This window comes from Eumetopias jubatus, unplaced genomic scaffold, assembly GCF_037043125.1.
Source record: "Eumetopias jubatus isolate StellerSeaLion01/CBP00866 unplaced genomic scaffold, mEumJub1_p1.0 scaffold_4, whole genome shotgun sequence".
NCBI lineage: Eukaryota > Metazoa > Chordata > Mammalia > Carnivora > Otariidae > Eumetopias > Eumetopias jubatus.
Window position 1 is genome coordinate 138,852,779 of NW_028274810.1, and position 14,307 is coordinate 138,867,085.

Sequence of the window (14,307 nt, forward strand, 5' to 3'; positions counted from 1 at the left end):
AAACACTGCTTCCTGAGCAAGTTGTTGTTCACAATTTAGCTCCAACTTAGTTCCTCAGAGGCCTGCCCTACCATTCTCTAGCCCCTTTTCCTTACCCCATAGAAACTGTATGTTCTCAAAAATTCATAAACCGGGGCCCACAAACAATCCAAAGACATGGTACATCATGTTGGCTCACCCAGTACTACTGTGTGTGAATGTATGTGTGCTTTTGTGTGTATTAACTGTCACCATTTTAAGAATTGGAGGAGTTTTTGCAAAAATCACATTTTTTACATCTCTCGAAACATTATTTCATCAGTTGCCCGTTGTCCTCACCACCCCCTGTTATACCTCAAACCCAACTCACCTCACACATTTGAGTGACCTGCATGACCTGCAGGCATTTGAGTTTGTGATCTCTACCCCTGGCCATTAGAGGGTCTCTAAGTGTACCATGTATCTTCATGCCTTTGTAACTTTGTTTCTTCAGATCAGAGTACCCTTTATCCACCTATTAGGTTTCCATCTTTAAAAAACCAGAAAAAGGATCAGCATTTTTGGGAGGTCCTTCCAATAAAATCAGTCACCCTTTGTTCAATGATCCCATAAAGCTTTATTTCTATTTCTAATTCTAACGTAGCTCTCCCCAGACTATTAAAGCCGTTATGTGTGTCTTCTTCTGGCTAAATTGGGAAAACCTTGAAAGTAGGTTCTATTTTGTTCAGCTTTCTACCCTCTCTTCACGTTGCCTACCATCATGCTTCGCCCATTGTATACATTACATGAGCGTATTCAATTCAATTGAAATCAGAAGCTCTTTTTGTTCTTTATAAAAGTCTTTTTATTCGCACTTTGTGAAACTGAACTAGTAAAGGAATTATTAGTTTATGTAGAAAGGATCAACGGAATTATTGTTTCAGATGAGCTTTGAGAAAATGTGGGTTTCTGAAGTCTTTTTAGTAAGAGTTTATAGCTGATGATGAGAGTTGGCCCTACTTGACTTCTCAGTGCATAACACAAAGAAGTGTATAGATACAACCCCCCCCAGTACTGTGCATATCAATCAAGTAAAAACTAATATTTAAAAAAAGTTTTATCTATTTAATTGACAGGGAGAGCAGTTGCAGGGGGAGCGGCAGGCAGAGGGAGAGGGAGAAGAGGCTCTCCACTGAATAAGGACTGCAATGCGGGGCTCGATCTCAGGACTCTGGGATCAAGACCTGAGCCAAAGGCAGAAGCTTAACAACTGAGGCACCCAGGCGCCCAAAACTAATATTTTTTCAAAACACTTTCACACTTATGACAAATTTCTTAGGTGGTAATTCATTAATCAGCTCTGCAACTTCACCTACAGTTTCTAATGTCCTGTTTTCATAAGAAACTCACATTGTAAACTACTTATTTCACTATATCTTTATCTTTGAGACTCCATTTTCCTTTCTTTTGCACCTTCTATTAAAATAGAAGAATAGGGGCGCCTGGGTGGCTCAGTCGTTAAGCATCTGCCTTCGGCTCAGGCCATGATCCCAGGGTCCTGGAATCGAGCCCCGCATCGGGCTCCCTGCTCCGCAGGAAGTCTTCTCCCTCTCCCACTCCCCCTGCTTGTGTTCCCTCTTTTGCTTTGTCTCTCTCTGTCAAATAAATAAATAAGATCTTTAAAAAAAAGATAGAAGAATACTGAACTAAGAATCTAGATCTAGGTTAAGAAAGAAGATAGAACATTTCTTGTAAAATGTACAGTAGGGGGGCCCCTGGTGGCTCAGTCTGTTAAGTCTTTGCCTTCAGCTCAGGTCATGATCCCAGGGTCCTGGGATTGAGCCCCCCCCCCCGGAATGCTGCGTCTGGCTCCCTGTTCAGTGGGGAGCCTGCTTCTCCCCCCTGCCCCCGCCTCTCCCCCCTCATGCTTGCGCACGCTCTCTTTCTTTCTCTTTCTCTCTCTCTCTCTCTCTCATGTGTGTGCTCTCTCTCAAATAAATAAATATAAAAAAATAAAGTAAAAAAATAAAATGTACAGTAGGTAGTGTATAGACCTTGCTTTAGGGAAGGAATGCCCAAAGTAGACATGAAGAAGAAACAAATTTTACAATTTCTTCTGGAGCAGTAGGCATGAAGAACCACAGTTGCCCTGGAAGTGAACTCTCAGAAGGAATGACCAGATTGTTAGGAGCTGCCTCAATTTTTTGCCAAGACTGTCTGCTGACAGTCCCAAGCCCCAGGCAGTGGACTGCAATGCCTGTTAATATTGAAACACTAATAATTTGCTATCTCCACTTCATCTCTATCAGAATTGAATGTGCAGCAGGTGTGCACAGGGAAGCAGAAAAATTCCTTGGACAGTTGTAAATTAGCCTGATCCTGGGCTAAGCTCATGGGCATCTCTGAAGAACCCCATTCCTTCCCAAGGCATTCCATGTGGGATGAAGGGAATCTAAGAGGAACCAAACAGTCTGCAGTATATCTACATTCCAAGAAAGTATGCCAGAAATTTCAGACTCAGATTTAAATCTTTATTTGTAATAGTTCTCTTTCCTTGTGATCCAATTTCCTCCTAATCAAGGATTTTGTTTCAGTTAACATTATCAGATGCTGTTGAACTCAGACTACACATCTGACAGATTTCTAGGTAGAGTATTAAATCATCTCCCAAATTGTTTTACTCTTAGGAGGTAAATGACCTACATGATAAAAAATTGATATCAGCATATTTTTAAAATAAATTTGTCTCATCATCAGACTTAACTGACTTCCGTGGTTTTTTTTAATGCTCTTAGACAGCAGCTCTCAATCAATATTGATTAGAGGAAAGGGTACAGTTCTAAAGCCTATAGAACTGTCGTGTGAAAAGAAATTCTATTTGTCTTACTTTAAGAAATCATTCGGTGCTGAGTCCTGAGCATTTTTATCTAGTTTAGCACACTTCATATATAGGTCATTTTCTCTCCAAATGATCTATCCAGTCCTTTTTTTAAAACTATATTTCAATCTTTGTTCTGAGAATTGAATGAATATCTTTTTCTGCATGAGCCTAAAGGCCTGTGAAGAAGGGTGTGTAATTAAAAACAAAAGGTCCGGTGGGGTTGCTTCTGATAGCTTTCATCTATTTTGTCTTTAAATGGTCTTTTTTGAAAACAAAATATTTTTTCAAAACATTTGAAAAGATTCCTAAAATTAATCTATGAAATTCAACATGTGTGTAGAGTTTAAATCGGACCAAAATTTTGACCATTATCTTGTCTATCAAAATGACCTGTCTGTATAACAATTCAAGCTTTGGACTGGAAAACCTGGTTCTTGTCTCCCCCTTATCTGGGCGTCAGTTTTCCCATCTGGAAAATGAAGGTTGGATGAGGTGATTCTAAGGTCTGTATTGGATAGAGATGAAGACAAAAGAAAGGGGGAACTTAGGATCTTTGATAACTAGAATAAACAGCACAAGTTTTGAATCAGACAGATCTGGGTTTGGATTGCAGATATTATTAGCTGTAGGAAGTTAGATTTCATTGTACTTCGCTATAAAATGGGACTTAATTAAGAGCTATATTGAGATTTAAGTGAGAATAAGCCTATAATATTCCTAGCACAACTTGTGCCCATATTTTATGCTCCTATAAATGGTAGGAACATATTTTAAGGTCAGGAAGAACATAAGGCTGAACACATGATCAAATCTAGTAATTTCTACCCTGGCACTTGAGAAGAAAGGGAATGCATATCACTGTCCTTCACCAGCAGAGATGTCCCTCTGCTGAGATGAAACTGGAGACGTCAGGGTTTAAAAAAAGCACACCATCAGGGGAAGGCACCACATCTTGGCAAGAAATGTTTCACATAGTTTCCACTGTCACCAAACTCTTCCACACCCCCCCCCCACCCCCACACCTGGCTTCTATTTAAATCTCAGGCACTCCCTGGGTCCATACTCATTTCAGCCAGTGCCCAGCCTACCAGCAGAGAAGAGAAGGGTGGCATGGCTCCGGAAGACAAGGAAAGAGAGAAGGGCCCAGCCAAGCGTGCCCTCCTCAAGGTACGCACAGCCACCCTGGTGATCAACTTGGCCCGAGGTTGGCAGCAGTGGGCAAATGAGAACAGCACCAGGCAGGCCCAAGAGCCCACAGGCTGGCAGCCGGGAGGAGCCCAGGATGCACCCCAAGCTCCTAAGCCAGTGATCTACCCCACTCTCCACCAGAAAGCTCCAAGCACTCCAAAGTCTTCCTCCCAAAAGTCAGAGGGACATGGAGATGGACAAAGCTCAGAGGAAGCCACAGATGTCTCTCATATCAAAAGGAAAGAGGTGACCAAAACAATTGTCAGCAAAGCTTACGAGAGAGGAGGGGATGTGAGCCATCTGAGCCACCGATATGAGGACAGTGACATGCCTGGAGCCGGGCAGCCAGAAAATGACATTGACAGAATCCTCCACAGCCATGGCTCCCCGACGCGGAGGAGGAGATGTGCCAACCTGGTATCTGAGCTGACGAAAGGCTGGCAAGAGATGGAACAGGATGAGCCGAAGTGGAGGAGTGACAGCATCGACACAGAGGACAGTGGCTACGGAGGGGAGACTGAGGAGAGCCCCGAGCAGGATGGAGAGCAGGTGGCCGCCACCAGAATCAAACGCCCCTTGCCTTCCCAGTAAGTGTATGCCCCCTCTAGCTGCTTATACTGCCTCTGAGCCCCAGCTGGCCGTGGGGATTGAGAGGGCAGGGAAGTGCTCCCAAAGTTAGAATGAGAATCTTAAAAAGTGGGCAGGCGCAGGCGGCAAGGTCCTATGGGGAAGGCACTGCCCCTGGGCCAAAGGGGCAGCACCAAGCCAGACAGGGACCTCTGGGCCAAGGTGCTCTTCTGTTTCTTCTTTATGTTTTGAACTGAATACTCAAGTTTTAGCCTCAACAAAGATGAAGCTAAAGATGTAAGGATGTAAGGAATCTAAGGATGTCTGCCTTGGGCACATTTTTAAAATAAAGTCTAGGATGAGTAGAAACTTGGCTTATTTCTCTGCAGAAAATGTGCTTGCTGGTAGACTAGGACTGGGCAAACTTTCCCTTGTCTCAAACCAGTCTATAGTATTATCAGGAGACACAACTACCCACACAGTGCCCGTGGGACACAGGTCTATATGACCCTGTAAACGGGTGGGAGGCTGCCATCTAACTTGAGAGTAGGCTCTGAAGTTAGACCCAAGATCAAATTCCAGCTCTGCCCCAACAATAGTTGATAATATTGTACTATAATCTCAAAAGTGGCTAAGAGAGTAGATCTTAAGTGTTTTCATCTCACACACACACACACACACACACACACACACACACAGAAACACACAAACTGGTTATTTTTCTAAGCCCATTTCCTCCTTTGTAAAATGATAGCAAGAGTAAACGTTTGGGATGAATTCTGTTGTACTGGGAGAAGTAAATGAGATTAAGGCTGCCAAGCATTTACCACAGTACCTGCTCCATATGCTCCATATATAAAAGCTATTATTATTCACATAGATTTTATTATTTGGCAATTTTTCAAACTTTCAGAAAAGGTTTGTTCTCTTGGTAATCAAAGACAGAAATGCTATTAAAGCTAGGTCATTAAAATACCACAATCCTAAAACATTTGGATGTCAAAACACACACACACACACACACACACAGAGTCAAACCGATACATTCAGATAAAAAAATACATATTTTCTTTTAAGACAGTAACTCTACCTCCACATAATAGAAAGTCAGGATATCTCACTCCATAACTGTAGAGTATCAAAATATGTGAAAAGCTTCTAATATGATGATTACAAACTGACTCCCTTTGGAAACATTAGACATGTAGGTGTGCTGTTTAAGCTTTATGAAACAATCAGAAAGTAAAGAACAAAACTGATTACCTAATTTGACAAAAAGCTGTCTGACAGTTTGTGACTTTAAAGGTGTTTTGAAAGAATTAGAACTATGACATCACATGCTTTCAAGAAAAATGAAATGGCAAATCTAGATAATTGTAACGACACTCACACATTTAGTGCATGCCATGGACAGCTAACATGCTCTGTCCTTTTAACTCCCATGATCCTACAAAGCAGGTATTAGTATTCTATTTTAAGGACGAGAGCACTAAAGCTCAGAGGGGAAGTTTACCCAGCAAGTTAGTGACAAAGCTGAGATGTGCCTGTCTCCAAACGCAGTTTTGAAAACAGACTTGGTGCTAACTCTCACGCAGTGCCTTGAGGATGTTGTGGAGAGATCTGGATTTGTGCTCTACTTACATTAATCCAGAAATTCATAATCAGAAATAAATATTCTACCAGGAAATATGGAACCGTAGTCTAATTCTGGTCTTGTGGATTTGGTGTGTGTGTGTGTGTGTGTGTGTACCCGTGCTTGCTAGAAATGGAATAATAGAACCCAACAGAATAAAGATTGAGGATGGCACAATGATGATCTTCTGTCAGCATGCTTCGGATTGGATAGAGGTAGGAAGTGGACAACTGGAGACAATCTCCAATGCATGTACTTTTCTTGGGCACTTGTCTATGTTTATTCATATGTTTATTCATTTAATCCTCACAATATTCTCATGGGCAGGCATAAGTATTCTCCACATTTGATAGATGGGGGCATAAGACAAAGACATAGTAGAAAATTTGGATAAGATTGTACAGCCTATGGGATTTGAGCCCAGGCATTCTGGCTCTCGATCCCACTCTCTTCTTCACCACACTCTAAACTGGAAGTGGGGACTCACATACAGGACCCTTCTCAGGTTCCTAAAACCGGACATGTACATGGACACCTTCTTAGTGTGATGGAGAGGAGCATAGGCTTTGAATGAGAGACAATTAGGTTTGAATCATGATTACTTTGGCAAATCCTGTCTCTTAGTCCTCATCTAAAAAATAGATGTAACCTATTGAGTAATTTTGATATTAATGATGCAAAGCAATGGACCCAGAGGAACTCCTTAATAAGTTGTATGCATTATAATGCAGGGGGCCATTCCTGGTGATCCCAACCCTACAGGATGCTGGGAGATTGGTCCCCAGGGTTGGAGTGAAGGAAGGGGATTAAATCTCTTCTTCCCTTCTTCGGTTCCTTTCTCTCAGTCTTAGAGAACATAGGGTACCAGGATGTCATATGCAGAAACAGCATTGCTTAATGTCAGCAGTAATCCTAGCTGTGCTCAGGAAGCTTCAGCAGAAGCCTGATGGGACTCTCAAGTACTGCTTGAGAAATGAGTGTGATATTATCAAGTAAGCCTGTATGAAAGGAGATTTTGTTAATTCATTTTTCATTCTAAGCACTATTCTTTACCTATATCTACCAATAGGGAGAAAATTATGTACCACGAATGTTTAAGTAGAAAGAGAGGTTTTTTGGTGGTTAAGATGTTCCATGGATAACAAAAACAAGTCAGGTTTGGTTAAAAGTAGAGATATTCTTTACTAACAGAGTTTTGCTAACGGGGTTTTACTATGAAAATGATTTCTATTTAATGCTTTATTTTAAAAATATTGAGTGTTTTGATTGTATAGTTACATGACTTGTTTGGTCCAGTCCTTTAAACAAAAGAAACTGCATCCCTCTCCCATTCAGTAATGGTGCAATATTCAAGTGCCAATCATCCATTCATCCTCTCCAATTTATATTCAGCAAAAATAATAATAGTTGAGAATAAGAATGCCATTTTATAGATAAGGGAATTGACACACAGAGGCATTAAGAAATATATCCAAGTCACAGAGTTAGTAAGTGACCAAGTTGGGAAGGCTGATGACAGAGCTTATGTTCTTAACCACTATGCTAGACTGATTCTCTCAGTAGGGAACAGGCTCAAGAAAACTAAAATGGGAGGTCAAAGTGTCAGTTTAATTAACAGAATCCTAATAACATCCTAAATGTAAGGTCTGGGTACAACTATGTTGAAGGACTTTGCTAGAAATAGAGCTGAAGTATGGCTTTCTGCTATTTGACCCCAATTCTAGAGCATAGAACCCTTTCTATGGAGTCTGAGAACAGTTACCAATCTGCAAGAAGGATTACAGGCCTGACTCTCAAACCTGATTGAAAACAGACAGAGATAAGAGTGACCCTGTGAATGGCATGCTTCCATTAATCAAACTGGCCAGACTTCCTGTGGAGACGAGCAAGCAAACCAATGCACAGAGGAACAGATTCTCCCCAGCACTTCCCTGGGAAGTTGGAAAGGGTAGCAGAAATTATTCGCTTTACTGACAGAGAAATGTTTGGGGCCAAGAGGAGAAATGCTCCCTCTACGGGAGTCTATTGGGTGGGGCCATGAAAGCAGGTCTCTGCTTTCTTCATGCCAATCCAAGAGTTAGACCAGAAAAGTTCACCTCCACCCACATGACATTTTGAAGCATCGTTTGGTGATGCAGGCGAAGACCACCTACCAGAGTGTTTCCAGTGCCAGTGAACTTGGTTAAGTTTGAAATATACCCTTCAGAATTTTTATTTCCTGTGGGGTTTATTCATATTTAATAATTTACCCACATAATTATTACTCCAAAATGATAAAACTATGATACAGTTGTATTCTCATTAGATTGCTGAAAAGCCCATTCACATGAGAAAGCAATACTCAAACTGATGCCATTTTTAAAGCTAATAGATAAATAAATTTCTGAATTTATTTCAGTGAATGAATGTACACTCTCCAATTAGAATGCTTATAATGTCTAGCAGAATTAGTTACTTTGCACATAATTGGACAGGGGAAATATTTGTTGACTATAAGAACATTTGCTTACTAATAATGAAGAAACTAAGAAGGCAAGTTTAGATGAAATATTACTATCTTAAAATATGGGTGTGATGTCAGTCTTTGAATATTGCTTTGCTTCCTATAAATTTATACTAGATTGTCTTTCTAAAAGCTCAATCTAAACTATTATTCACATTTTTTACTTGAAGGTAAAAAAAAACAGGATAACCTGGTATATTGTTTCTTATGTTCATTAACCAAGAAGATATTCAAGGTATAAGATTTTCTAGTCCTGATTTAAACATGAACTTTCAGGGATGCCTGGGTGGCTCAGTTGATTAAGCGTCTGCCTTTGGCTCAGGCCTGCATCTCCCTCTGCCTGCCTCTCTCTCTCTCTCTGACAAAGAAATAAAATCTTCAAAAAAATAAACATGAACTTTCAGGCTTTTTAGAAATTGGAAATGCAAAAACAATACAGAACATTTATAAGATAGAGACAATTAAATACTCATTAAAGTAGTTCCTCCTTCACTTTTTATAACCTATGTTCTAATTCTTGCTTATTAGACCAATTCCTTTGCTTTCCTTCTCTCCTATTATTGGGAATTACAATTTGACAATATAACAAATGGATATTATGATTTAGGAGGTGATTTTTAGAAGATAAATGCTTCACTTCCTCAGAGATTTATTACCTCACCAACATCAACCCTATCCCTAATAACATAGAGTTTAAAAATTCAGGGACTCTAAGGTCCTAATGCAAATTAGAGGGAAAAAACCCTACATCAAGGAATCAGAGACCCATATAACATACAGTTTAAACAAGTTACCTTGAAAGGCTAATTTGAATATTTTCCTTTTTTTTTCTTTCTTTAATCGTAAAATCAATATGATACCAACAGGAAAGATAATTTTTTAAAAAGAAAAAATCAACTGCCATCTGGATACTAACAATTATTTTCAATTGTACACATGCCACTGACTTCTTGATGTGTATGCATTTTATGTAGTTAGAATTTTACCATATACTCAAATTGGTATTCCTCTGATTATCTTCATGAATGTCTTTTAATGGCTATTTACTTTTTTATTATTGGATACCCAATAAGTACCTAAAACAATGCCTGACACACAGTAGGTGTCATCAATACTTTAACGAAAAAGATGGAAAGTATGCCAAGGTGGCCAGAAGTTCCTTAAAGGGAAATGTACAATAGCTCCCCCTTATCTGTGGGGGATCTGTTTTAGGACCTCCAGTGAATGCTTAAAATTGAGGGAAATATCAAACCAGACATATATTATTTTTTCCTATACATATATATGTATGAAAAAGCTTAATTTGTAAATTAGGCACGGTAAGAAATTAACCACAATAATAATAGAGAAATTATAACAGTGCATTATAATAAAAGTTATATGAATGTGGTCTCTCTTTCAAAATATCTTATTGTTCTATACTCACTCTTTTTATGATGGTGTGAGATGATAAAATGCCAATGTGATGATGGGCGCCTGCACGGCTCAGTCGGTAAGTGTCTGACTCTTGATTTCTGCTTGGGTCATGATCTCAGGGTTGTGAGATCAAGCCCAGTGTCGGGTTCCACACTAGGCATGGAGCCTGCTTGGGATTCTCTCTCTCCCTCTCCCTCTGCCCCTCCCCACTCATGTGCTCTCTCTCTCCCTCTTAAAAAAAAAAAAGAAAGAAAAGGGAAAAGAAAAAGAAAGAGAAAAAAGTGCATGCGTGATGAGATAAAGTGAGGTGAATGATGTAGGCACCGTGATGTAGCCTTAGGCTACTATTGACCTGATGACTCATTAGAAAGAGGATCATTTGCTTCCAGACTATATTTGCCCACAGGTAATTGAAACCATGAATAAGGGGGGACTACTCTATTACATTTTATAATATAGGACAGAACTACAGTCAGTATTTGGGAGACGCAAGTATGCATTATGTCATTCTTTTCATTTTCTTCTGAGATGCTTCAAGTCTCTTCTCTAGCAGGATGTCCCTGCCTCAAATCAGGTATGAGCTTTGGGTTATGCTGGGATGGCCTTGAGCTCGTTATTCAAGAGGATGCCCATCATGTATTGCCATGGTTCTCAGGGGAGAAGGTGTTTGCTCTCATCTGATAATGAGATCAAACAGCCCCTACTCTGGGAAGCTGAACAGGGACAGTCTATGGAGAGGCAGGTGATCGTGGACTTGATGAGGACCAGCCTTCAGTGTGGTATAATTCCTAGTACTTTTCCATATGTATGTGACTTTTAAAAATTGCAGTAACTGTGTATACAGTTTTTTATGTGCTTTCTCCCAATTAACTTTGTCATATATTTTATCCATGTGACTACAAAGAATAGCAGTGTTATACGTACCAGCATACCCCTCGTTTGAGCTCTGTCATAGTAATGAAACTGAATGCAGCAAGCATAGTTTTGAACACATAAAACACGGGAATTAGTGAAAGTTTGCCATCTAGTGGCTGTTATTCCTCTTTTGAAAATGCTAATACAAGTAGCTGTGTCTCCCTATCCAGGTCTGTGAGTCTCCTGCATTTAGATAACCAGATTTCGGGAAGTGAGACTGGATAGTGAGGAATACCCACATCTGGCCTGTAACTGGTTTTGAATAGAAAATTGTGAGACTTTGGATAGGAAGGGCTACTTAGCTCAGGCATACTGCTCACTCAGCAAATTCAGTGAGGCTCTGCATCTCCAATCCCTGAGCTTCCAGACATAAGGTCACTTGGTGTTGGGGAGAGGGAAGGGTAGGTCGCTTGTGACGATGAGGAATACAAATCTCTGACTTTTAGATAGTCCAAGAGTTCATGTTTTACTCATGAAGGCAAAGAGACCTAGGAAAACGTCTAGGAGATTGGAGATACAGAGAAGACAGAGGAATCTTTTAAAGATAAATTTTACCCATTTTAAAATTAGGCCTGTACCTTCATGACACCACTGGTCTATACTTCCAAGGCTGTTGGGTTTGTTTTTTATAAGAAAATGCATTCCAAATTGCAAGGACACACACACATCTGAAACACAACTCATCTACTTATTGGACACTGTACCTGCATGAGTGACAGACATCACTGCACAGTGGGAAGAGTCCTGACTTTAGCCTCAGACAGTTGGTGTTTGAATACTACCTTTGTCACTGGTTTAGGGCAGTATTTCACGGTAGTTACACACAGGCCTGGTTCAAATCCCAGCACTAGCACTTACCAGGTGTGTGCCTTTAAGCAAGTTACTTAACCATTCTGACCTCAGCTTCCTCATCTGGGAAGTGAGAATAGTCATACCTATCTCATAGACTGGTCATAGGAATATTAATAAAAAGTATTTAGAAAAATGCCAGCACAAAGTATTCAATAAATGTTACTATTGCTAGCAACTGTCTTCTATCTATACAACTTGATATTCCATAATTTGTGGCACATCATTGATACTAGTATAAATATGCTCTCATCAAAAATCTATATGTGAACATACATAAGTGAATAATACAATGTATATGACTAGTATAATAAGCCTTATTTCTGGGAAATAAGTGGTTTCTTAAGTCCTTTACAAAATGGTTTCCCTTAATACATTTATATGATTCCAATTCTAAAATGTCATCAACATCCAACTTTAAGACATACATATTTACATTGTATTTGGGTAAAGAACATTTTTTCTTGAAATAGAGTTTAATATTTTTTATGGTGCTCCAAAATGAGAACAGTGGTAGTTGTCATCTATCAAATAAAAATAAAGAACAATGATGTGACTGTTACAATTGTTCTTCTTTCATTTCTAATTTATTGTACTGTATTTTGTTTATAATGAAAAAATTAGACTTACGTTAAGATGTCTACGTGCAGGAAGTACAAAGAGAAAGCAACACTTGGATGTTAAATATCAGTATCTTGATTCTTCATTCTCCCTTTTAGGGCAAATAGATTTACAGAGAAACTCAGCTGCAAGGCCCAACGGAAATACAGCCAAGTGAACAACCTGAAAGGGAGATGGCAACAATGGGCTGATGAACACATCCAATCCCAGAAGCTCAATCCTTTCAGTGAAGAATTCGATTATCAGCTGGCCATGTCCACCCGCCTACACAAAGGAGATGAAGGCTATGGCCGTCCCAAGGAGGGAACCAAAACGGCGGAAAGGGCCAAGCGAGCTGAGGAGCACATCTACAGAGAGATCATGGACATGTGCTTCATCATCCGCACAATGGCCCGCCACAGAGGAGATGGCAAGATCCAGGTTACTTTTGGAGATCTCTTTGACAGATACGTTCGTATTTCAGATAAAGTAGTGGGAATTCTCATGCGTGCCAGGAAGCATGGGCTGGTTGACTTCGAAGGAGAGATGTTATGGCAAGGCCAAGATGACCATGTTGTGATTACTCTACTCCAGTGAACCTTCAACAACAAAAGCCAGACTTGACCCACTGTTGTCTTAACACCAACAGCTAATACAGTAAAAATTAAAATGCAAACTGCTCTGTAATAAGTTAGTAAGTATTAAACAATTTTTACATTAATGACTTTTTGGTACTCTATTTCTGAGGAAGTTTGAAGATTTTGAGGAAGCACACAGCATATCAGAAGGCACGTAGAGTGTTATTAGTATACAATAGCATAAATATTTAAAATTCTACTTACCCTTCAGGCAAAAATATTTGGCTATGGATTGCAGAAATTATTACAGATATTTCAATAAACAATTACTACATCTAAGAAAAATGCTGATTTTAGGTAAACATGAGCAGAACATATTAAGATGTGTCATTTTGGGGTAAAGAATTCCGTTAAGTTTGGCAAAACTAAAAATTTTCTAAGAAGCTTGACTTTGTATTATTATTTCTATCAAAGCATCACTTATAAAATAAACACATAAGTAAAAAGTATCCAAATAAGATGTGGAAATTGATGAAATTTCTCTGTGAGCTTGGAATTTAAAATATTTCCAACGGGTGTTAGTTGTCCTTTCTAGTATGATTTGCACAAACCACATAAAAATAAACATCGCTGGTGTTCAGAAAACTAGAGAGGCGGTATGTTTACCTTCACTGTGGAAGTAATACACAGGTGAGAGATTCAAAATTATCTGTCTTTGTAGGACTTCTTGGAGAAGTTCATTTTTTCTCGAAAACTTAATGCATCATGCTGCTTACATTTATGTCAATATACAATGAAGTAGGAATACAGAAAATTCTACAATGAAGTGGAATATTCAGTGCAGAGGAATCCGATAGAAGCATTGGTAAATTAGGAAGATATTTGAGCCATTTTAATTTTCTTGATGCTCTAACAAATATTATGAAATATCTGAAAGTCCTAAAATGGCACTACCAGTTTTGTCAAAGTGAAAAAAGCTGTTAAATATGATGACAGAGAAGTTTAGTGGGCCTTAATCTGTTACTCGTTATTTTTTCTCAGATTTAATGTGTCTTACAAAATTCTAAAAACAAACTGAATAAGATGTGAGGTTACAGTTCTTACTGAATTCACTGAAAGTTGGTAAATATTATAGTACTTTTGTGTTAAATACAGAAATTAATGACAAATTATAATACCTCAAGACAATAGACACTCATAATTGTTAGATGTTTAGGTT

General features: G+C 39.2%; 1 protein-coding gene across 1 annotated transcript; it reads left to right on the top strand.

The window, feature by feature from the left end:
- Nucleotides 1-3,949: 3,949 nt before the first annotated feature.
- On the top strand, nucleotides 3,950-13,107 carry ABRA (actin binding Rho activating protein). The gene is made up of 2 exons (XM_028113437.2): nucleotides 3,950-4,614; nucleotides 12,630-13,107. Exons 1-2 carry the CDS (start codon nucleotides 3,950-3,952, stop codon nucleotides 13,105-13,107), a joined length of 1,143 nt encoding a protein of 380 aa, XP_027969238.2.
- The last annotated feature ends 1,200 nt before the right edge of the window (nucleotides 13,108-14,307 follow it).